At 47.6% G+C, this 25,837-nt stretch overlaps 1 protein-coding gene across 1 annotated transcript; it reads left to right on the forward strand.

Moving 5' to 3' along the window:
• The first annotated feature begins 1,944 nt into the window (after positions 1-1,944).
• LOC129711810 (integrin alpha-M-like) lies at positions 1,945-23,650 on the forward strand. The gene is made up of 7 exons (XM_055659745.1): positions 1,945-2,014; positions 2,978-3,073; positions 3,462-3,521; positions 11,300-11,413; positions 18,633-18,740; positions 19,349-19,459; positions 23,199-23,650. Exons 2-7 carry the CDS (start codon positions 2,987-2,989, stop codon positions 23,307-23,309), a joined length of 591 nt encoding a protein of 196 aa, XP_055515720.1. The 5' UTR covers positions 1,945-2,014; positions 2,978-2,986; the 3' UTR covers positions 23,310-23,650.
• The last annotated feature ends 2,187 nt before the right edge of the window (positions 23,651-25,837 follow it).

Below are 25,837 nucleotides of genomic sequence, written 5' to 3' on the forward strand. Positions count from 1 at the left end.
GTCCATGGTTTCTTGAAGATCAAGTTGCAGGTGGACAGGGTGATCAAGAAGCCTTTTGGCACATTGATCAGCCAGAGTATTGAGTATAGAAATTGGGAGGTCACGTTGCAGTTGTACAAGACGTTGGTGTACAAGACGAGGTACAAAATCACAAGTAGAATAGAGTACAGGCTTGAAGGTCCAGTCCAAGGTCAAGAAGGCTTTCGGCACATTGGCCTTCAACGGGAAAGCAGCCAAAGCTCTTGCACTCTCTCCCTCCCTCCCTCCATTCCTCCCTCACTCCCTCCCTCTGTCGCTTTCTCCCTCCCTCTCCCCCTCTTTCCATCTCCCCCTATCTCCCCCCTCTCCCCCCTCTCACGTTGCACAGAGTCTCTTGGCCAGAGTAGGGGAATCGAGGACCAGAAACATAGTTTTAGGGTGATTGAATGGGAATCCTTTAAGTATTTTATATGTTTCTATAAGAATCCCTCTCATCCTTCTAATTTTCAGTGAGTACAAGCCCAGTCTACCCATTCTTTCATCAGGGTAGACAAAAGTGCTGGAGAAACTCAGCAGGTGCAACAGCATCTATGGAGCGAAGGAAATAGGCAATGTTTCGAGCCGAAACCCTTCTTCAGGCTGAGTTTCTCCAGCACTTTTGTCTACCTTCGGTTTTCCAGCATCTGCAGTTCACTCTTAAACATTCTTTCATCATATGTCAGTTCCGTCATCCCAGGAATTGACCAGGTGAACCTACTCCCTCAATAGCAAGAATGTCCTTCCTCAAATTAGGGGACCAAAACTGCACACAATACTCTAGGTGTGGTCTCACCAGGGCCCTGTACAACTGTAGTGGGCCTCCTTGCTCCTAAACTCAAATCCTCTTGCAATGAAGGCCAACATGCCATTAGCTTTCTTCACTGCCTTCTATATCTGCATGCTTACTTTCAGTGACTGATGTACAAACACACCCAGATCTTGTTACATCTCTCCTTCTCCTAATCTGACACCATACAGATAATAATCTGCCTTCCTGTTGTTGCCACCAAAGTGGATAACCTCACATTTATCTACATTATACTGCATCAGCCCACTCACCCAACCCATCCAAGTCACCCTGCATCCTCCTAGCATCCTCATAGCAGTTCACACTGCCACCCAGCTTTGTGTCATCCACAAATGTAGAGATGCCACATCTGATTTCCCTCATTTAAATCATTAATATATATTGTTAATGGTCCCATTAATTCCCTTTGGTTCCTGTCTGCCAATCGCAAAGTTTAAGAGACATTTGGACAGGTACATGGATAGGATGGGTTTGGTTGGATATGGACCAAACAAGCGCAGGTGGGACTTGTGTAGATGGGACATGTTGGTCGGTGTGGGCAAGTTGGGCTGAAGGGCACGTTTCCACACTGTATCACTCAATGACTAAATGGTGGGTGGGGAGAGAGGAGAGAGGAAGAGCTAAGGAGTGAGAGGAGAGTAAAGGGGGAGAGAGAGGGAAAGAGGGAGAATGAGGGAGAGAAGAAGAGAGGGGAGAGAGCGGGGGAGAGAGGAGAGGAAGAGAGGAGAGGGGGTAGAGAGAGAGAATGGGAGACGGGGAAAGAGAGGAAGACTGGGGGAGAGGGTAGAGACAGAGAGGGGGGAGGAGGGAGATAGGGGGAGGGGGAAAGAGAGAGAGAGAGAGAGTAGATAGAGGGGAGAGAGGGGGAGAGCAAGAGAGGAGGGAGATGGAAGAAGAGAGAGGGGGAGGGGGGAGAGACGGGGAGAGAGGGAGTGAGAAAGGAAGAGAGGAGAGAGGGGGTGGAGAGAGGGAGAAAGAGAAAGAAAGGGTGAGGGGGAGAGAGAAGCGAGAGCTGGGGAGAGAGGGGGGGAGAGATGGGGAGAGCAAGAGGGAGAGAGAGATGGAGAGGGAGAGAGAGAAAGAGAGGGGAACTAATCCTTTCTATATTTTCTCAGTGCCGATTCTTTCAATTATGTCAACTTCACACAAGGTTTGAAATCTGTTCTCAAAGTGACTCATGAATATCAGGTAAACCCCTCTCTCTCCCCCCCCCCCCAGCTCTTCTCTCCCCCCCTCTCTCTCCTTACTCCCCCTCCCCCCTCCCTCTCCCACTCACGTCGCAGCGCCCTCTGCCGTCCGTCTGTCTTTTTCTTGTCTCGTTTGTGTGTGGGGAAACTTTGAAAACCTTTTCCCTGTACAGAGAACCTTTTCTTTGTCGGGTCTCCGTTGTCGTTTGGGCCTAGCACCGTTGGCGGCCTCCAACCGGAATGACCTGGGGCTCCAGTCGCGGAGCCTGCGGACATACCCACCATCGAGTTCGGAGCGGGAGGAGCTGTGATGGCTCGCTGCTGCAACCCGACCCCGGAGATTCGGAGACTCCAACCGCAGGTCTGGTGGACGGCGACTTCTCCCGCCCGAGTTGCGGGGTTGAGGATGACCTGGAGTGGGGCCATACATCGCCTGGCGCGGCTTTAATTGCCGCGGGGTTTATTTACCATCGCCCGCCGGGGACTGTGACTCTGACATCGGGAGGAGAATGGGGAGTGCAGGGGAGAGATAAGACTTTGCCTTCCATCACAGTGAGGAGGAGATTCACTGTGATGGAGATGTTTGTGTAAATTGTGTTGTGTCTTGGTTCTTCTACTTGTGTGTATGACTGCAGAAACAACATTTAGTTTGAACTTCAATGAGGTTCAAATAACAACAAATAAATTGTATCATTATATCACCCCTCTCTCTCTCTCCCATTTAGTTTGAACTTCAATGAGGTTCAAATAACAACAAATAAATTGTATCATTATATCACCCCTCTCTCTCTCTCCCACTGTCCCTTCCGATCTCTCTCTCTCTCTCCCCCTCTCTCCCCTCTCTCTCCTCTCTCTCTCCTTCACCCCCCTCTCTCCCCTCCCTTCCTCCTCTCTCTCTCTCCCCTCTCACTCTCTCTCTCCCTTCTCTCTCTCCCCCTTCTCACTCCATGCATTATATCTACAGGTATTAAACATGGGTGGACAGTCTCTTCCCATCTCCGTATCATTCCGATATCTGCACAGATCGCCCGTCTATACATGGGATGTGATCATTGAGGAGGTGAGAGGGGGGGGGTGTGAGAGAGAGAGAGAGAGAGAGAGAGAGAGGGGGGGGGGGAGGAGAGAGAGGGATGGAGGGAGGGTGGGAGAGAAGGAGGGAGGAGGGTGGAGGGAGGGTGGAGGGAGGGAGAAAGGGTGGAAGGGAGAGAATGAGAGGGAGAGGGAGGGAGGGATAGAGGAGGGAGAGGGAGGGAAAGAGAGAGGGAGGGAAAGAGAGAGGGAGGGAAAGAGAGAGGGAGGGAAAGAGAGGGAGGGAAAGAGAGAGGGAGGGAAAGAGAGAGGGAGGGAAAGAGAGAGATGGAAAGAGAGAGAGTGAGGGAGGAAGAGAGGGAGGGGGTGGAAGATCTGGGGTCAAACTCCACTTTTGACCTCTCTCCTTGCCCAATCAGGTTTGCTGCAACGCCAGTGCGAAGGTCACAGTTCACGACCCCTGGCCCAAGGCCAACCAGGTAAGGTCAGATCGGGGGTAAAGGTCGGGGGGAAGGGTCGCAGGTCGTGGAGGAGGGAGAAAGGTCGAAACTGGGGTCAAGAACAAGGGTCAGAATTCAGGGCAAAGGTCAAGAAAAAGTGCCAGAGGATTCGGGGGAGGATGGGGCGACTGGAGCAGCTGAAGTGTAACGAGACCTGGGTGTCCTTGTACATCAGTCACTGAAAGTAAGCATGTAAAATAGCAGGCAGTGAAGACAGCTAATGGCATGTTGGTCCTACTGCAGTTGTACAGGGCCCTTGTGAGACCACACCTGGGGTGATGTTTTAGTCTCTTAATTTGAGGAAGGACATTCTTGCCCTTGACGGAGCCCAGCATAGGTTCACCCGGTTAATTCCCGGGATGGCGGGACCGACATATGATGAAAGAATGGATCGACTGGATTTGTATTCACTGGAATTTAGAAGAATGAGAAAGGATCTTATAGAAACATATACAATTCTTAAGGGATTGGACAGGCTAGAGGCAGGAAAAATGTTCCCAATGTTGGGAGAGTCCAGAACCAGGGGTCACACACAGTTTAACAATAAGGGGTCGGCCGTTTAGAACTAAGAAGAGGAGAAATATTTCCACCCAGAGAGTTGGGTATCTGTTGGATTCTCTGCCACAGAAGGCAGTGGAGGCCAATTCACTGATGTTTTCAAGAGAAGGAGTCAGATTTAGCTCTTTGGGCTAACGGAGTCAAGGGATACGGGGAGAAGGCAGGAACGGGTAACTGATTGTGGATGATCAGCCATGATCATATTGGATGGCGGTGCTGGCTCGAAGGGTAGAATGAATGAATGACTGAATGAATCTCTTTATTGTCATTGCACATGGTACAACGAAGTTTAAAAGTCAATCCCATGGTGCGATTCACAAGAGCAATTTTAAATATATAAAAAAAAAGGTAAAAATATATACATATAAAAACAATTACAGATAAATAACAATAGCAGCTGAGGTAGAACCATTCAGTTGAACGTGAGTGTTATTTCTTATTTTGCATTGTTAAGTTCACGTATGGCTATGGGGTAGAAGCTGTCTCTGAGTCTGTTTGTGCGAGTTTTGAAAGACCTGTACCGTCTGCAGAGGGCAGCAGGTGGAACAGGTTGTGTCCAGGGTGGGAAGGGTCCTTCAGGATGTTGGCTGCCCTGCCAAGGCAGCGAGAGCTGAAGATGTCCTTCAGGGAGGGCAGTGGACAGCCAGTGATTTTTTGTGCGGTGTTGATGACCCTTTGAAGGGCTCTCCTGTCCGCTGCAGAGCAGCTGGCATACCATGTGGTTATACAGTACACCAGCACACTCTCGATAGAGCAGCGGTAGAAGGACACCAGCAGCTTCTCCTCCAGGTTGTTTTTCCTGAGGATCCTCAGACAGTAGAGTCGCTGCTGGGCCTTCTTGACTGATGTGGTGGTGTTTGTAGTCCAGGAGAGATCCTCCGTAATTTGTATGCCCAGGAATCTGAAGTCTGAGACCCTTTCCACACAGTCCCCATTGATGAATAGGGGTTTGGGGGCTGCACTGTTCTTACGGAAGTCTATGATCATTTCCTTTGTTTTTGTGGTGTTTAGGATGAGGTTGTTATCTGAACACCACGCTGCCAGTCTTTGGACTTCCTCCCTGTAGGCTGTCTCATCTCCTCCTGAGATACGTCCAACCACAGTCGTGTTGTCCGCAAACTTGACGATGGTGTTGGTGGAGTGGGCGGGGGCACAATCATGGGTGTAGAGGGCATAGAGGAGGGGGCTCAACACACAGCCCTGTTGGGAGCAGGTGCTGAGTGTGATAGGGCTGGAGAGGTGATGGCCCAGTCTGACGGTCTGGGGGCGGTTAGACAGAAAGTACTTGATCCAGAGGCAGATGGGTTGGGAGAGTCCTAAATCCATGAGTTTGGTGACCAGTCTGCTGGGGATGATGGTATTGAAGGCGGAGCTACAGTCAATGAAAAGCATCCTCACATAGCTCCCCTGGTGTTCGAGGTGGGTCAGTGCAGTGTGAAGAGCAGTGGCGATGGCATCCTCAGTGGACTTATTTGCTCTGTAGGCAAACTGGTGTGGATCGAAGGTGGGTGGGAGGCTGGCTTTGATGTGCCAGGAGTAGAATGGCCTACTCCTGCACCCATTTTCTTTGTTTCTATGCTTCTATGTTTCTCTAGTCTTCGCGCTGACTGAATGGCACACAACAAAAAAGCTAGTAAGATTAAACGAGAATTTACCAGTTTGAAGTTTGATCGTTATTTTATGAGGAGTAACGTTGAGGGATTACGTGAAGAACCCCGCCAGGACGCATGCGTGTCATTCTTCAAAGCAGCGGTGTGAAATCACAGATAACTGTAATGACTAAACAGTAAGATTAGAGAAGAGATACCAGTTGAGTATATGATCAAGGGTGGGAGCGGAGGGCACGTAATCCCTCAACGTTACTCCTCATAAAATAACGATCAAACTTCAAACTGGTAAATTCTCGTTTAATCTTACTATTTTACTTCGGAGTCACGTGAGTGACTACGTGAAGATTTTAAAGCTCTTGTGATTTCATGCCGTGGAAACGAGGCCATGCATCACATCTGCCTTGATGACTGTAGGAGGAATTGTGTCAACATAATTAGACATGGATCCGACATTGAAATCCATGAATTGATTAACACAAATTATAGCCCCTATTTATGGGGTAATTAAAATACAGAACTTAAATTGTTTCTACAAATGTTCCAGGTTTAATGACTGGTTTATGATAAAATAGTTGTTTTTTTCCCCTGACCATCCTGCTGCCTTGAGGATTTGGTCCATTGGTACATCCAACTGCATTGCTGCCGATGTAGCTGCAGCCCTTGTGGAATGAGATTTAAAATATTAGTATCCACCCCAGCCTGTGTTAGAACCCGTTTCAGCCATCTTGAGATGGTCTGGACCGACACTTTTTTGTGTGGTTGGTTATGGCTGACTAAAAGTGCCTTCTCATTGCCTCTGATGATTTTCGTTTTCTCCATATATAACGACAAATGTTTTATTATACAGAGATGATCATCTGTTAGGTAAGACCTAAATTTGATATTGAGGCCCTCTGATCCCTGTCTGTTCTGTTTCACTTTCATAAATATGAAACTTAATGTTTTCAGATGAAGAAGTCATGTTGTCCAGTCTTAATTTATGTAATGACTGTACCCTTTGTGCCATGACCAATGCCATTAGCATGACTGTTTTTAATGTCAGTCTATGTAGGGACAGAGCTGTTGCTGGAGACCAATTCCTGAGCATCTTCAGGACAATACTCGCATCCCATATTTGGGAGTACCTGGTTCTTGGGGGATTGGTATTAAAAATTCCCCTCATAAATGTTGTTACCAGTGGGTGAGTTCCAACAGAGTGACGCTCTGTTCCTTGCCATAGATAAGCCGACAACAAGGCACTTCTGGCGCAGTTGATGGCACTATAACTGAGGCCCTCATCATAATGGAGGCCTGCCAGGTATTCCAGAACAGACGGGATGTTCATATCTCTGTAGGTGATGCTGTTTTTGTTACAATACATCTCCCACTTCCTGATATTGACCAGATACTGTTTTTTGGTGGACTGTCTTTGGGCCGCCGAAATCATATTTACTGTTCGGTCCGTCAGTCCCAGCTGTAGTAGAGGTATAATAAATTCAAATAGTTATGACATGGGTGGCTATCCCTTGTTAAGGAATTAACCAACAAGTCTGGTCTATTTGGGATGGTGATACATGGTTCTAATACCATGTTCATTATCACTGGGAACCATGGTTGAGTAGGCCAATCTGGTACTACCAAAATACCAGATGCAGAGTCCTGCTGTATTTTCCTTAATACCTGACTGATGAGGCAGAAAGGAGGGAATGCATAAATAGACAATTACCCCCCCCCCCCCCCCCCCCCCCCCCCCAATGCAGCAAAAATGCATCTGTCTGTCGCCGCTGCCCCAGGGTCTGGTTCCCATGAAACATAATTTGATAACTGGTGATTAAGCCTGGATGCGAATAGATCGATATCTGGTGTTCCATATCGTGCTGTAATATCCGCAAATACTTTATTCAACATCCATTCGGTGTTTTCATTAAATTTGCGTGACCTGGTGTCTGCCACTAAATTTAGTTTACCTGGTAGGTAAGTGGCTGATATCCATATATCTCTCTGGATACACCACTGCCAAATTGTATTAGCCAGATTGTCACATGATGTCGATTTGTTTCCACCCATGTGGTTGATATATGCTACCACGGTGGTATTGTCAATCTGTAGTCTAATATGCTGGTGATATAACCAATTACAATATGACTTTAGGCCATAGAATGCACCCAGCATTTCCAGGTAGTTTATGCCCAGTGTTAGTAATAATGATGTCTCCTGTACAGTCCATCTACCTCCACAGCTGGAGATGGGATTGGTGGCACCCCAACCAAGTGCACTGGCATCAGTTTGTAGCACCATAGAAGGGTTACTGACAATGATTGGATTGAAGCAAAGCCAAACGTTATCTATCCACCATTTTAGTTCCATTATATCTTGATTGGTAGCTTCATTTGTCTGTCAAAATGACCAGCATTGATTTTGAGTGCTTGTATTTTTGCTCTCTATAAATTTTGGTAATGTAAAGATCGAAATTGTGTGGCTGGAAAAGCAGCCACCATTTTGCCAATTACTTTTGCTACCAATCTGATGGACGGTTACTGATGTCAATGAAGTTATTGCAAGCCTCTATTAAGTCTATAGTCACCGACATGTGAACTGAGTCAATGGTGAACCCCAAATAGTCCATAGTAGCGGAAGGCGTTAATTTAGATTTAACTGGATGGATAATAAACCCCAGTTTTCCAAATAACTGTTTTGTGGCTTTTACAGTTTGTTTCGCCAATTCCAAAGTTTTGCCCACAATAAGTTTATCATCTAGATATGCCATGACCATGTGTTTTCGTTTCTGTAGAAACGCTAAGGCTGGTTTCAAAATTGTAGTGAATAGCCTGGGGCTGATGTTAACCCATTTGGCAGCGCTCTATATTGCCAGTGCTGTCCCATCCAGTTGAATTTTAAGTAACATCTGTGGTCACCGATAGGCACTGGTTAGTAAGCATTTTTTTTTATTTTTTATTTTTTTAAATCGATGCTGGCCATGAAGTAACCTTTGGAAATCAATAGTTTAGCAGTAACAAAGGTTTCCATTTTAAAATGAATATATTGTACAAATGTATTCAATTTGGTCAGATCTATGATGATGTGACAACCACCATCTTTTTTGATTTTTGGTAAAGATATTGGACACGAATTCTAGCGGTTCGTGTTGGGATTTTCAAATTACCCCTTTTGCGTAAGGCCACTCCAGTTCAGCCTGCGCTTCTGATTTTTCTTTACCGGAAAGTACGAACATTCGGTTCGGTATATGTTCTATTGTATATCCCTGGATACTGCTTAAATATATCGGTAGTTAACATACTTCATGTATCCAGAAAGGAGAGTAATCTCCCCTGACCTCCATGCTCCCTGCAATTTGTAGGGAACCAGACCCACCTACCTCCATAGTTACCAGTGGCAGGTTTACTTCTTTTTGTAAATCCTTTGTTGATGTTGAGGCGTCGGTGTCTGGGTTTGTGGTTTGGTTTATGTTGGAGGTTTGCGTATCTTCCAAGAAGGCCGGCCTGGGCCATGGCCTAAGAAAGACTCATGTTTGGTGTACCGGACCTTCGAGCTTTCACCAGTCGGTCTTGTTCTACTGGTGGGTGCGTAAGGGTGCTGTCTGCGGCCGTGTGTTGCAAAGCAGTGCCAGTGCATCCTGTTGGTCCTGCGACATGTCCTTCTCATCCACTGTGCGGGTGAAAGCTGTTATCCCCGCTGTTTAGGAGTTTCCATATACAATTATTTACTACAGGAAACATTCCGGGATATACAGTCACCCGGTGTCAGGTGTCCTCCAGGTTTTGGCCAGTCTGGTCTGGCTGTATGAAGTTGGACACCTTGTCCAGTAGATTTTCACGTTCCTGCACCCCCTGCACACTTGATTTCTGTTCTGCAAACCCCTCTTCCAGATCAGCCCAGAACTGACCCGCAGTGCTCCCGTCTAATGAGGGAGAAGAACTGTGCAGCCCTACAAGAGGTGCTGCTGTGGGTTTTATATAGAGCCCACAGTGACTCGACTCCATCTCCCGGAGCCTGTCACGTTGGAGCAAATGTTCCACACACCACTCCATCCGGTTCCAGCGCTCACGGTCGCTGGCCGCTTGCGGCTGCTCAAAGTCGGACTGCTCTGAGTCCACGACTTTGATGGTTTTTTGTCTTGCCTTACCGACCGGCCGCGGAGTGGATCTGGCCAGTGCGGAGGCGACATCGGGCACAGCTGATCCCATTATAGGTGATTCGAGTGCCGCTGGCCGATGTTAGCCCACCAGCTTTGTCACAGCCCGTTGGTTTCTGCACCTGAAATCAGCATGGGAAAACACAAAAAGATCGCATCTCTTACCTGCGGGTCCTGGTTTAAATTGTCGTTACGGGGGAACGTCGTTCCACCCCGCCTCCTGCTATTTTCGACTTGTCAAAAGTCGACGGCCCCATTCTGAATAGTCTCCCACCCGGCCGTGGTGTTCTGGCCGGCGGGGGACCAAAAGTCGGCACAGCTGATCCCTTACGGGGCTTGTGCCTTCAGCTGCTGCTGGCTCCCGCAACTTGGCGGTCCTCCCCAGCCAGCTTCACTCGCAGCACTTGTGGACACTATTTTGTCCAGCTTCCCCCCCTGTGTAAAAACAGCGCGGGGACAAAAACTACCGCAGAGAAAATGACTTACCTGCAGGTCGCGGTTTCAAACTTACCGCTGCGGGGGAACGCTCCACCAACATGACACGCATGCGTCCTGGCGGGGTTCTTCACGTAGTCACTCACACAAGTCCGAAGTAAAATTCTCACTGTACCTGTACACTGAACTCAACGAAACTTGATAACACATCGGGTGGCCGCATCGCCCACAGTCGGTCTGTCCTTTCATTCCTCGTTGTTTTATAGTATGTTAAATGTACGTTTTTAGTTCTTTATCTTGTTTTATGTGGGAGGAGGGAGAGAGGGGAGAGAGAGAGAGGGGGAGAGAGATGGGGGGGAGAGAGAGAGAGAGATAGAGAGAGGGGGGAGAAGGGAGAGAGATAAAGGGGGGGAGGGAAAGAGAGAGATAGAGAGACGGGGAGAGAGAGAGAGAGAGAGAGAGGGGGAGAGAGGGGGGGAGAGAGAGAGATAGAGAGAGGGGGAGAGAGTGGGGAGAGAGAGGAGGGAGAGCTAAAGGGGGAGAGAGAGGAGAGAGGGGGAGAGATGAGAGTGAGAGGGGAGGAGAGAGGGGGGAAAGAGAGCAGGTAGAGAGGGAGAGAGGGAGAGGGAGGGAGGACGAGACGGAGGGAGGGAGACAGGTTGAGGAAAACTTTATTTCAATCTCTTGCTTCAACGGAGATGTAATTTTATTCCTGTATCTAATCTCCATCCACACTGTGGCCGAACATCGTGGAGCTGGCAGTCCTTGGTTCGAGACTGACTCCGGGAGCTCCAAGCTGCAGAAGCTTTGACCACCCCCGACTGCGGGAGAAATTTGGGGAAATAAGATTGGACTTTATTGCCTTCCATCGCAGTGCGGAATGTGGGGAATCTGCTGTGGTGGATGTTAATGTTGGCTTTAATGTTCGGTAAATCGAGTCTCACCTCAACTGGTACATGTGACGATAAAAGATCTTTGAACCCTTGAAAAATTTAACAAATGTCTCCTCAATCTGTCCCCAGCACTGCACAATGGTGGAGTGTCGGGAGATTCACTGCAAACTCACCCAGCTCTCTCCCAACTCCACAGTCATCTTCACACTGAAAGGGAACTTAACCATTGATGGAAATATCCAGGTAATGATCTCCCTTCCCCTCCCCTCCCTTCTCCTCCCTTCTCCTCCCCTCCCCTTACCTCCTCTCCGCTCCACGCCTCCTCTCGTCTCCTCCCCTCTCCTCTCTTCCCCTCTACTCCACTTCCCTCCCCTCTCCTCCCCTCCCCTCTCCACTCCTCTCCCCCTCCTCTCCTCGCCTCTAAACTAAACTAAACTTAGTAGACTTAAGGATCCTACCAGGAATGACGGTGGAACAGCAATGGGCATTATCCGGAAGACACAGGATCATATCATTTGAAAAAGGAAGAAAGATTCTAAGGGGAGTAGGAGGCAACCGTGGCTGACAAGAGATGTTAGGGATAGAATCAAACTAAAAGAAAATATGTATAACACAGCAAAGAGTAGCCGGCAGCCAGAGTATTGGGAAACTTTCATAGGACAACAGAAGGAAACAAAACGGGCAATACGGGCTGAAAAGATGAAGTACGAGGGGAAGCTGGCCAGGAATATAAAGAAGGACAGTAAAAGCTTCTTTAGATATGTTAAGGGAAAAAGAGTAGCAAAGTCAAATGTGGGTCCCTTGAAGACAGAAACGGGTGAAATTATTATGGGCAACAAGGAAAAGGCAGAAGAGTTGAATAGGTACTTCGGATCTGTCTTCACTAAGGAAGACACAAACAATCTCCCAGATGTACTGGAGGACAGAGGATCTAAGGGGGTAGAGGAACTGAAAGAAATTTTCATTAGGTGAGAAATAGTATTGGGTAGGCTAATGGGACTGAAGGATGATAAATCCCCTGGGCCCGATGGTCTGCATCCCAGGGTCCTCAGGGAGGTGGCTCAAGAAATAGTGGATGCATTGGTGATTATTTTCCATTGTTCAATAGATTCAGGATCAGTTCCTGTGGATTGGAGGTTAGCTAATGTTATCCCAATTTTCAAGAAAGGAGCGAGAGAGAAAACGGGGAATTACAGATCAGTTAGCCTGACTTCGGTGGTGGGAAAGATGTTGGTCAATTATTAAAGAGGTAATAATGAGGCATTTGGATAGCAGTAACGGATTAGTCCAAGTCAACATGGATTTATGAAAGGGAAATCATGCTTGACTAATCTTCTGGAATTTTTTGAGGATGTGACAAGTAAAATAGATGAAGGGGTGCCAGTGGATGTAGTGTATCTAGACTTCCAGAAAGCCTGTGATAAGGTCCCGCACGAGAGACTGGTGACTAAAATTAGAGCACATGTTATTGGGGGTAGGGTGTTGATGTGGATAGAAAATTGGTTGGCAGACCGGAAGCAAAGAGTAGGAGTGAACGGGTCCTTTTCAGAATGGCAGGCCGTGGCGAGTGGAGTGCCGCAAGGCTCAGGGTTGGGGCCGCAACTGTTTACCATATATATTAATAGAAACATAAAAATTAGGTGCAGGAGTAGGCCATTCGGCCCTTCGAGCCTGCACCGCCATTCAATATGATCATGGCTGATCATCCAACTCAGTATCCCATACCTGCCTTCTCTCCATACCTTCTGATCCCCTTAGCCACAAGGGCCACATCTAACTCCCTATTAAATATAGCCAATGAACTGGCCTCGACTACCCTCTGTGGCAGAGAGTTCCAGAGATTCACCACTCTGTGTGAAAAAAGTTATTCTCATCTCGGTTTTAAAGGATTCCCCCCTTATCCTTAAGCTGTGACCCCTTGTCCTGGACTTCCCCAACATCGGGAGCAATCTTCCTGCATCTAGCCTGTCCAACCCCTTAAGAATTTTGTAAGTTTCTATAAGATCCCCTCTCAATCTCCTAAATTCTAGAGAGTATAAACCAAGTCTATCCAGTCTTTCTTCATAAGACAGTCCTGACATCCCAGGAATCAGTCTGGTGAACCTTCTCTGCACTCCCTCTATGGCAATAATGTCCTTCCTCAGATTTGGAGACCAAAACTGTACGCAATACTCCAGGTGTGGTCTCACCAAGACCCTGTACAACTGCAGTAGTAGAACCTCCCTGCTCCTATACTCAAATCCTTATGCTATGAAAGCTACCATACCATTCGCTTTCTTCACTGCCTGCTGCACCTGCATGCCTACTTTCAATGACTGGTGTACCATGACACCCAGGTCTCGCTGCATCTCCCCTTTTCCTAGTCGGCCACCATTTAGATAATAGTCTGCTTTCCTGTTTTTGCCACCAAAATGGATAACCTCACATTTATCCACATTATACTGCATCTGCCAAACATTTGCCCACTCACCCAGCCTATCCAAGTCACCTTGCAGTCTCCTAGCATCCTCCTCACAGCTAACACTGCCCCCCAGCTTAGTGTCATCCGCAAACTTGGAGATATTGCCTTCAATTCCCTCATCCAGATCATTAATATATATTGTAAATAGCTGGGGTCCCAGCACTGAGCCTTGCGGTACCCCACTAGTCACTGCCTGCCATTGTGAAAAGGACCCGTTTACTCCTACTCTTTGCTTCTTGTTTGCCAGCCAGCTCTCTATCCACATCAATACTGAACCCCCAATGCCGTGTACTTTAAGTTTGTATACTAATCTCTTATGTGGGGCCTTGTCGAAAGCCTTCTGGAAGTCCAGATACACCACATCCACTGGTTCTCCCCTATCCACGCTACCAGTTACATCCTCGAAAAATTCTATAAGATTCGTCAGACATGATTTACCTTTCGTAAATCCATGCTGACTTTGTCCAATGATTTCACCGCTTTACAAATGTGCTGCTATCCCATCTTTAATAACTGACTCTAGCAGTTTCCCCACTACCGATGTTAGACTAACTGGTCTGTAATTCCCCATTTTCTCTCTCCCTCCCTTCTTAAAAAGTGGGGTTATGTTTGCTACCCGCCAATCCTCAGGAACTACTCCAGAATCTAAAGAGTTTTGAACGATTATTACTAATGCATCCACTATTTCTGGAGCTACTTCCTTAAGTACTCTGGGATGCAACCTATCTGGCCCTCAGGATTTATCGGCCTTTAATCCATTCAATTTACCCAACACCACTTCCCGGGTAACCTGGATTTCACTCAATTCCTCCAACTCCTTTGACCCGCGGTCCCCTGCTAATTCCGGCAAATTATTTATATCTTGCTTAGTGAAGACGGAACCAAAGTAGTTATTCAATTGGTCCGCCATATCCTTGTTCCCCATGATCAACTCACCTGTTTCTGGCTGCAAGGGACCTACGTTTGTTTTAACTAATCTCTTTCTTTTCACATATCTATAAAAACTTTTGCAGTCAGTTTTTATGTTCCCTGACAGTTTTCTTTCATAATCTATTTTTCCTTTCCTAATTAAGCCCTTTGTCCTCCTCTGCTGGTCTCTGAATTTCTCCCAGTCCTCCGGTATGCTGCTTTTTCTGGCTAATTTGTACGCATCATCCTTCGCTTTGATACTATCCCTGATTTCCCTTGTTATCCACGGATGTACTACCTTCCCTGATTTATTCTTTTGCCAAACTGGGATGAACAATTTTTGTAGTTCATCCATGCAGTCTTTAAATGTCTTCCATTGCATATCCACCATCAACCCTTTTAGAATTAATTGCCAGTCAATCTTGGCCAATTCACGTCTCATACCCTCAAAGTTACCTTTCTTTAAGTTCAGAACCATTGTTTCTGAATTAACAATGTCACTCTCCATCCTAATGAAGAACTCAACCATATTATGGTCACTCTTGCACAAGGGGGCACGTACAACAAGATTGCTAACTAACCCTTCCTCATTACTCAATACCCAGTCTAAAATAGCCTGCTCTCTCGTTGGTTCCTCTACATGTTGATTTAGATAACTATCACGCATACATTCCAAGAAATCCTCTTCCTCAGCACCCCTGCCAATTTGATTCACCCAATCTATATGTAGATTGAAGTCACCCATTATAACTGTTTTGCCTTTGTCGCACGCAGTTCTAATTTCCTGTTTGATACCATCTCCAACTTCACTACTACCGTTAGGTGGCCTGTACACAACACCCACCAGCATTTTCTGCCCCTTAGTTTTTCGCAGCTCTACCCATACCGATGCCACATCCTCCAAACTAATGTCCTTCCTTTCCATTGCGTTAATCTCCTCTAATCAGCAACGCTACCCCACCTCCTTTTCCTTTCTCTCTATCCCTCCTGAATATTGAATATCCCTGGATGTTCAGCTCCCAGCCTTGGTCACCCTGGAGCCATGTCTCCGTGATCCCAATTATATCATAGTCATTAATAGCTATCTGCACATTCAACTCATCCACCTTATTACGAATGCTCCTTGCATTGGGACATAAAGCCTTCAGGCTTGTTTTTACAACACCCCTTATACAATTATGTTGAAAAGTGGCACTTTTTGATTTTTGCCCTGGTTTTGTCTGCCTGCCACTTTTACTTTTCACCTTGCTATCTATTGCTTCTACCCTCATTTTACACCCCTCTGTCTCTATGCTCACACATTTAAGAAACCCTTTCCCCCTTTAACTCCATCCTCCACTATCCCATTCGACACCCCACCCCCCTTATTCAGTTTAAAACCACCGGTGTAGCAGTGGCAAACCTGCCTGCCAGAATGCTGGTCCCACACCTGTTAAGATGCAATCCGTCCCTTTTGTACAGTTCCCCCTTACCCCAAAACAGATCCCAGTGATCTAAGAATCTAAATCCCTGCCCCGTGCACCAGTTCCTCAGCCACACGTTCAGGTCCCGTATCTCCCTGTTCCTGATCTCGCCAGCACGAGCAACTGGAAGTAAACCGGAGATAACAACCCTGGAGGTCCTGCTTTTCAGCATTTTTCCGAGCTCTCTAAAGTCACGCTGCAGAATATTCATCCCCTTCTTTCCGACATCGTTTGTGCCGACATGCACTACCACTTCCGGATGTTCACCTTCGCCCTTGAGGATTTTCTGCACTCTGTCCATGACATCCTGGGTCCTGGCACCAGGAAGGCAGCACACCATCCTCGAATCCCATCTGTTGCCGCAGAAACCCCTGTCCGTACCTATCACAATGGAGTCTCCCACTACAATGGTGTTGCCTGCCTTAGGCCTTTTTGGTTTTGGCTCAACAGCCCTATTCGCATCGCAAGCCAGTCCGCCGCTCAGTGTGAACACGTCTTCTGTTCCAACAGCTTCTAAGCGGGTGAACCTGTTCACAAGAGGTACACCACCCGGGGACGTTGGCATTCCATGCTTCCCTCCCTTTCTCACTGTCTCCCACCTTCTCTCTTCCAGTACCATAGGTGTAACAATCGTACTATAGGACTTGTCGAGGAACGACTCCGTTTCTCGGATGAACCAGAGGTCATCCACTTGCTTCTCCAGTTCCCCAACACGGCCCTTCAGGAGCTCTACCTGGATGCACTTCTCGCATTTGTAGCAGCCAGAGGCACCAGCGGTGTCCTTGACCTCCCACATACTGCAAGCATCGCACTGAATCAGCTTGCCTGACATCTCCTTCTTTCGTCTCTACCTCTCAAGCGTATTGCGTGGTCTCCTCTCCTCAGCTGAAGACTCTCGAGCCAAAGACTCACACTTCCCTCACAAGGCCGCTCACTCACTGCCGCTCGCTAAGAGCCGTCTTGCTTAAATTGACTGATAAATTGCCTGATTTACCAATTTACAAACCAAATTCCTCAGTTTTCAACTGTTTTCCCGGCACTGACTCACTTCTCTCCTCCCACTTGGGCTAGAGCCAATCAGTCATATCTCTTGCTAATCTCCCGCTGCTGTTGCTCCCAAATCTACAGCAGTTCTGAGTAAAGTCTGCCTGTGTTTGGCCTCCACTTTTCAACTGTTTTCACCCCTCTGACTCACTTCTCTCTTCCCACTTGGGGTAGAGTCAATCAGTCGTATCTCTTGCTAATCACCTGCTGCTGTTGCTCCCAAATCTACAGCAGTTCTGAGTAAAATGATTTGGAAGAGGGAATTAGGAGCAACACTAGCAAGTTTGCGGATGACACAAAGCTGGGTGGCAGTTTGTACTGTGAAGAGGATGTTAGGAGGTTGCAGGGTGACCTGGACAGGTTGAGTGAGTGGGCAGATGCATGGCAGATGCAGTATAATATAGATAAATGTGACGTTATCCACTTTGGCGGCAAAAACAAGGGTGCAGATTATTATCTCAATGGGGTTAGGTTAGGTAAGGGGGAGGTGCAGCGAGACCTGGGTGTCCTTGTACACCGGTCACTGAAAGTTGGTGTGCAGGTACAGCAGGCAGTGAAGAAAGCTAATGGAATGTTGGCCTTTATAACAAGAGAATTTCAGTATAGGAGTAAAGAGGTTCTTCTGCAGTTGTATAGGGCTCTGGTGAGACAACATATAGAGTATTGTGTCCTGTTTTAATCTCCTAATTTGAGGAAGGACATCCTTGTGATTGAGGCAGTGCAGTGTAGGTTCACGAGATTGATCCCTGGGATGGCGGGACTGTCATATGAGGAAAGATTGAAAAAACTAGGCTTGTATTCACTGGAGTTTAGAAGGATGAGGAGGGATCTTATAGAAACATATAACATAATAAAAGGACTGGACAAGCTAGATGCAGGAAAAACGTTCCCAATGTTGGGCGAGTCCAAAACCAGGGGCCACAGTCTTAGAATAAAGGGGAAGCTATTTAAGACTGTAGTGAGAAAAACCTTTTTCAACCAGAGAGTTGTGAATTGTGGAATTCTCTGCCACAGAGGGCAGTGGAGGCCAAATCACTGGATGGATTTAAGAGAGTTAGATTGAGCTCTAGGTGCTGGTGGAGTCAAGGATATGGGGAGAAGGCAGGCACGGGTTATTGATAGGGGACGATCAGCCACGATCACAATGAATGGCGGTGCTGGCTCGAAGGGCCGAATGGCCTCCTCCTGCACCTATTTATATTAAAAAAACAGAAAGCAGGACAGCGATAATTAAGTTTAGTTTAGTTTAGAGAAACAATGTGGAAACAGGCCCTTCGGCCCACTGACGTTCCGTGCCGACCAGTGATCCCCGCACACTAACACTATCCTACACACACTAGGGACAATTTATAATCTTTACCAAAGCCAAACGACCCACAAACCCGCACTTCTTTGGAGTGTGGCAGGAAACACGAGCACCCGGAGAAAACCCACGCACGCCATGGGGAGAAAACTTGCAAACTCCGTCAAGACAGCGCCCGTAGCCAGGATCGAACCTGGATCTCTGGCACTGTGAGGCAGCAACTCTACCTCCGTGCCACCGTGCCGGCCCCAGTTTGATCGTATCTTTCTGTATCTGTCCTAGAACGAGACGGGGAAATATTTGTGGAGTTTGGCACGTCTGGATTTTGATCGGAACAAATTCGCTCAAATTGGAGAACGAATGTACGCGGAGAAGCAAGCCTGTGCAAACGTGGGTACAGTTTACCCCCCACCCCCTCTCCCCGTCTGTCCCCCCCCTCCTGGGAGTCCCCCCCCCCTGCCCTACCCCTCCCTCCCCCCCCCCCCCCCCCCCAGCCCCTACCCCCCCCTCCCCGTCACTGTCACCCCCTCTCCCCCAGCCCCTACATCTCCTCCCTCCCCCGTCTCTGTCACCCCCCTCCCCGTCTCCCACCCCCTTCCCCCCCTGGCCCCACCCCCACCCTCCCCGTCTCCGTCACCCCCTTCCCCATCTGTCCCTCCCTCCCCCAGCCCCTACCCCACCCTCTCCGTCCCACACCCCCCCCTCCCCGTCTCTGTCAGCCCCTACCCCCACCCTCCCCCTCTGCCACCCCCCCCAGTCTCCCCTACACCCCCTCTCTCTCTGTCTCTGTCACCCCCCTCCCCGTCTCTGTCACCCCCTCCCCGTCTCTGGCCCCTACACCCAGCCCCCTCTCCCCCTCTCTGTCACCCCTTCCCCATTTCCTCCCCGTCTCTCCCCACCGGCCACTACACCCCACCCTCCCCGTCTCTGTCACCCCCTCCCCCCGGCCCCTACACCCCCCTCCCCGTCTCTGGTAAAATCATTTTATTTTCTTACAGATAACAACATTAGTCGAGATGTTGGAAACTTTCGATTTTACACTCTACATCGCTGGAGGTTGTGCTGGTGGAATAATCCTTTTGATCATTATTGGATTAATTTTTTACAAGGTGACAAATTCTCGGTTATTTTCCTGCGTTGTGATAGACAATAGGTGCAGGAGGAGGCCATTTGGCCCTTCGAGCCAGCACTGCCATTCACTGTGATCATGTCTGATCTTCCCCAATCTGTACCTCGTTCCTGCCTTCTCCCCATATCCCTTGACTCCGCTATCTTTAAGAGCCCTATCTAACTCTCTCTTGAAAGCATCCAGAGAATCGGCCTCTACAAGATTCAAGATTCAAGAGAGTTTATTGTCATTTGTCCCTGGTAGGACAATTAAGTTCTTGAAGCAGAGAATTCCAGATTCACAACTCTCTGGGTGAAAAAGTTTCTCCTCATCTCCATTCTAAATGGCCGACCCTTTATTCTTAAACTGTGACCCCTGGTTCTGAACTCCCCAAACATCAGAAACATGATACCTGCCTCTAGTGTGTCCAATTCCTTAATAATCTTAGATGTTTCAATAAGATCCCCTCACATTCTTCTAAATTCCAGAGTGTACAAGCCCCGTCGCTCCATTCTATCAACATATGACAGTCCCGCCATCCCGGGGATTAAACTTGTAAACCTACGCTGCACTCCCTCAATAGCAAGAATGTCCTTCCTCAAATTTGGAGACCTAAACTGCACACAATACTCCAGGTGTGGTCTCACTAGGGCCCTGTACAACTCCAGAAGGACCTCTTTGCTCCCATAATTAACTCCTCTCGTTATAAAGGCCAACATGCCATTCGCTTGCTTCACTGCCTGCTCTACCTGCATGCTTACTTTCAGTGACTGATGAACAAGGACCCCCAGATCTCGTTGTACTTCCCCTCTCCCCAGAACCTTCTTTACTCTACGCATGTCAGCATTAGTCAGGAAAGTAGGTATGAAGAGGAAGGCAGATTATTATCTGAACGGTGTCAGATTAGGAGAAGTTTAAGTGCAACGAAACCTGGGTGTCACATCAGTCACTGAAAGTAAGCAGGCAGTGAAGAAAGTTAACGGCATGTTGGCCTTCATTGCGAGAGGATTTGAGTTTAGTAGCAAAGAGGTCCTACTGCAGTTATACAAGGCCCTGGTGAGATCACACCTGGAGTATTGTGTGCAATTCTGGTCTCGTAGCTTGAGGAAGGATTTTCTTGCTATTGAGGGAGCCCAGCCTTAGTTCACCATGTTAATTCTCGGGATGGCAGGACTGACATATGATAAAAGATTTGGGTCGACTGGGCTTGTATTCACTGAATTTTATAAAGGTGAGAGGGGATCTTATAGAAAGGTATTAAATTGTTAAGGAATTGGACAGGCTAGATGCAGAAAATATGTTCCCCATGTTGGGGGAGACCAGAACCAGGGGTCACACAGTTTAAGAATAAGGAGTTGGTCCATTTAGATTAGACTTGATGGGCTAAATGGCCTAAATCTGCATCTATCACATGATCTTCTGAGTCCACTACACCATTTAATCATTCTGATAGGAGCAGAATTAGGCTATTCCGCACATCGAGTCCACTCCGCCATTCATTCATGGCTGATCTATCTCTCCCTCCTAACCCAATTCTCCTGTCTTCTCCACATTACCCCTGACACCTGTACTAATCAAGAATCTATTTATCTCTGTCTTCAAAATATCCGCTGACTTGGCCTCCTCTCATCTGTGGCAAAGAATTCCACAGATTCAACACCCTCTGGCTAAAGAAATTCCTCCTCATCTCCTTCCTACAGGAACATCCTTTAATTCTGAGGCTGTGCCCTCTGGTCCTAGACTCCCCCACTAGTGGAAACATCCTCGCCACATCCACTCTATCCTAGCCTTTTACTATTCTGTATGTTTCATTCTTCTAAACTCCAGTGAGTACAGGCCCAGTGCCGATAAACGCTCATCGTACGTTACAGAGACGGGGAAAGGGTGTAGGCGGAGGGGAGGGGGGGGGGGGGGTCACAAAGATGTGGAGGGGGGGGGGGGTAACATTCTTGCATACAAATCAAGGACAAATCTCACCCCGGTCACTCCCCCTTCGCCCCCTTTCCCATTGGGCAAGAGGTACAGAAGTGTGAAAACGCACACCTCCAGATTCATGGACAGTTTCTTTCCGGCTGTTATCAGGCAACTGAACCGTCCTCTCACCAACTCGAGAGGGATCTTAAACTCCCATCTACTTCATTGGAGATCCATGGACTATCCTTAATCAAGCTTTACCTTGCACTAAAGATCTATCGCAGTCGCTGCCTCAAAAAGGCTAGCAGTATCATCAAAGACCCACACCATCCTGGCCACACACTCATCTCCCTGCTACCTTCAGGTAGAAGGTACAGGAGCCTGAAGACTGCAACGTCCATGTTCAGGAACAGCTACTTCCCCACAGCCATCAGGCTATTAAACACAACTCAAACAAAACTCTGAACATTAATAGCTCATTATCTGCTTATTTATTCATGTGTGTATATATTTATACAATGGTATATGGACACACTGATCTGTTCTGGAATCATGCCTACTAAATTCTGTTGTGCTGAAGCAAAGCAAGAATTTCATTGTCCTATCTGGGACACATGACAATAAACTCTCTTGAATCTTGCACTAAACGTTATTCCCTTTATCCTGTATCTGTACACTGTGGACGGCTGGATTGTAATCATGTACAGTATTTCCACTGACTGGATAGCACGCAACAAAAACATTTTTCACTGTACCTCGCTACATGTGGCAATAAACTAATCAGCAACTTTTTGTTTAATCTAATTTCCGGGGCATTTCTCAGAAACTGTGTGCGGACTTTTAACAAACCCAAGTATTTCTTAACAGTTCAAAAGTCATTCTTTATCTTGCTACAATATCCTGTGTGTTAATTTTACTCCTCCGCCCTGTAAGCTTACAGTTTTCACATGAATACAGAAGAATATACTATTTGAAAATTAACTCACACTAATCGACAATGACCATAATTTGAACATAAGGGAGTGCAGCGTAGGTTCACCAGGTTAATTCCCGGGATGTCGGGACTGACATATGATGAAAGATTTGGGTCGACTGGGCTTGTATTCGCTGGAATTTAGAAAGGTGAGAGGGGATCTTATAGAAACGTATAAAATTCTTACGGGATTGGACGGACTACATGCAGAAAACATGTTCCCGATATTGGGGGAGTCCAGAACCATGGGTCACACAGTTTAAGAATAAGGGGTCGGCCATATAGCGTAGACTTGATGGGACAAATGGCCTAATTCTGCTTCTATCACATCATCTAATGATCTTAAGAGTCCACTCCGCCATTCAATCATTCTGATAGGATCAGAATTAGGTCATTTGGCCCATCGAGTCCTCTCCGTCATTCAATCATGGCTGATCTATCTCACCCTCCTAACCCCATTCTCCTGCCTTCTCCCCATAACCCTCGACACCCATACTAATCAACAATCTATCTATCTGCCTTAAAAATATCCACTGATTAGACCTCCACCGCCATCTAAGGCAAGGAATCCCACAGATTCACCACCCTCTGGCTAAAGAAATTCCTCCCCACCTCCTTCCTAAAGGAAAGTCCTTTAATTCAGAGGCTGTGGCCTCTGGTCCTAGACTCTCCCACTAGTGGAAACATCCTCTCGCCATCCACTCTATCCGGGCCTTTCGCTGTTCGGTAAAGTTTCAATGAGGTCCCCCCCCTCAATCTTCTAAACTCCAGCGAGTACAGGTCCAGTGCCGACAAACGCTCATCGTACGTAACTCTAAAATGTTAATCCACTCTTATTTCTCTTGTATTTCAGGTGGGATTTTTCAAACGTCGCTACAAGGCCACCATAAACGAGGGGAACAACCAGGAAAGTTCCATGCCGTTGAATCCACAGTCTCCTCCTCCAACAGCGACTGGCGAATAATCACCGCGTTCCAGTGATATTATGATCACCCTTCCCCCATCCAGAATTTTCTTTAGTTCAGTTTATTGTCACGTGAAAAGCTTTTTTGTTGCATGCTACCCAGTCAGCAGAAAGACTACAATGATTACAATTGAGCCGTCCACGGTGTACAGATACAGGATAAAGGGAATAACATTTAGTGCAAGGTAAAGTCCGATTAAAGATAGTCCGAGGGTCTCCACGGAGGTCAGGACTGCTCTCTAGTTGGTGAGAAGACGGTTCAGTTGCCTGATAACAGCCGGGAACGAACTGCCCCTGAATCTGGAGGTGTGCATTTTCACACTTCTGTACCTCTTGCCTGATGGGAGGGGGGGGGGGGGGGGGGGGGGGAAGAGGGAGTGACCGGGGTAAGTGGTCCTTGATTATTGCAGAATTTGTATGCTAGAAAGTTACCCCCCTCCCCGTCTATGTGACCCCCTCGCATCTGGCCCCTACCCGCCTCCCCATCTATGTGACCCCCTCGCATCTGGCCCCTACAACCCTCCCCATCTCTGTAACATACGACGAGCATTGTCGCTGGAGTTTAGAAGAATGAGGGAGGACCTCATTGAAACTTTACCGAATAGTGAAAGGCCCGAATAGAGTGGATGTGGAGATGATGTTTCCACTTGTGGGAGAATCTTGGACCAGAGGCCACAGCCTCATAAATAAAGGACGTTCCTTTCGGAAGGAGATGAAGAGGAATTTCTTTAGCCAGAAGGTGGTGAATCTGTGGAGGCCAAATCTGTGGATATTTTTAAGGCAGAGATAGATAGATTCGTGATTAGTGCGGGTGTCAGGGGTTATGGGAGAAGGCAGGAGAATGGGGTTAGGAGGGAGAGATAGATCAGCCATGATTGACTGGTGGTGTGGACTCAATTGGCCTAATTCTGCTCCTGTCACTAATGACCTTAATGTTGAACATTTTCGGCAACTTGCTGAGACTATGATGGATGCCGGCAAGTCACCAAAATATATTGCGTTAAATCGTGTAAGTGGACGATTTATGCACCCCCTCTCTTCTGCCTTCACCGAATTTAGAATTGTTTTCTGTCCAGATTAAGATTTTAAAATGATGGTAATTTTCAATTTTCAAATTGTAAATTCTTCTGTACTAATGTGAGAACTGCAAGCTTACAGCATGGGGAAGTAGCATGAACACACAGGATATTGTAGCAAGATAAACTATGATCTAGCTGTTAAGAAATTGTGTTTGTTAAAAGTCCACACACGGCTTCTAAGAAATGCCCCGGTAATTAGATTAAACAGTCAGTGGAAAGATTGCACATAATTACAATCGAGCTGTCCACAGTGTACAGATACAGGGTAAAGGGAATCACGTTTAGTGTAAGGTAAAGCCCTATTAAAGATAGTCCTAGGGTCTCCAATGAGATAGATGGGAGGCCAGGACAGCTCTTTGGTTGGTGAGAGGATGGTTCAGTTGCCTGAAAGCAGCCGGGAAGAAACTGTCCCTGAATCTGGAGGTGTGCATTTTCACGCTTCTGTACCTCTTACCCGATGGGAGGGGGGGTGGGGGGGGGGGGAAGAGAGAGTGACTGGTCTTTGATTATACTGCTGGCCGTGCTGAGGCACCGTGAGGTGTAGATGGAGGCGATGAAAGAGAGTTTGATTTGTGTGCGTGATGGTCCGGGCTGCGTCCATAACTCTGCGATATCTTGCGGGTCCTGGATGGAGCTGTTCCTGAACCGTGCTGTGATGCATCGCGATAAAATGCTTTCTACAGCGCATCTGTAGAAGTTGGTGAGAGTTGTTGGAGGCAGCGGAACTTCCTCAGCCTAGACGTGTTGAATACAGTACAGAACTCAAACACTCTCTCACAGTCACACTCTCTCACGCTCTCACTCACAAACACGCTCTCACTCACACACACGCTCTCACTCACACACACGCTCTCACTCACACATGCTCTCACTCACACACACGCTCTCACTCACACACACACGCTCTCACTCACACACACGCTCTCACTCACACACGCTCTCACTCACACACACGCTCTCACTCACACACACGCTCTCACTCACACACACGCTCTCACTCACACACACGCTCTCAAGCACTCTCTCACAAGCACTCTCATAAACACACTCACAAACACAACAAAAACACTCACAAACACACTCACACACACTCACAAACACTCTCACTCACACACACTCTCACAACACTCTCACACACACACTCTCACAAGCACTCACACACACACACACACTCACTCACACTCACACTCTCACAAGCACACTCAAACACACGCTCTCACACTCTCTCACACTCATTCTCTCAAACACACTCACACACAGGACAATCAATCTGTGGAATTCATTACTTCAAGGGTGGCTCAGCAGTAAAGTTGCTGCTTCACAGCGCCGGAGACCCGGGTTCGATCCTGACCACATGACCCGCGTGGGTTTTCTCCGGATGCTCCTTTTTCCTCCCACACTCCAAAGGCGTGCGGGTTTGTAGGTTGATTGGCTTTGGTGATGATTGTA

The sequence above is a fragment of the Leucoraja erinacea genome, chromosome 31 (genome assembly GCF_028641065.1).
Source record: "Leucoraja erinacea ecotype New England chromosome 31, Leri_hhj_1, whole genome shotgun sequence".
In the NCBI taxonomy this organism is placed as follows: Eukaryota; Metazoa; Chordata; class Chondrichthyes; order Rajiformes; family Rajidae; genus Leucoraja; species Leucoraja erinaceus.

What these genes read in the sequence shown, in the direction of transcription:
- LOC129711810 (XM_055659745.1), top strand. Translation starts at nt 2,987, where the DNA reads ATGGGTGGACAGTCTCTTCCCATCTCCGTATCATTCCGATATCTGCAC. An exon ending in CCATTGATGGAAATATCCAG is followed by an intron (nt 11,414 to 18,632) that starts GTAATGATCTCC and finishes TATCTGTCCTAG; the next exon opens with AACGAGACGGGGAAATATTT. An exon ending in AGAAGCAAGCCTGTGCAAAC is followed by an intron (nt 18,741 to 19,348) that starts GTGGGTACAGTT and finishes ATTTTCTTACAG; the next exon opens with ATAACAACATTAGTCGAGAT.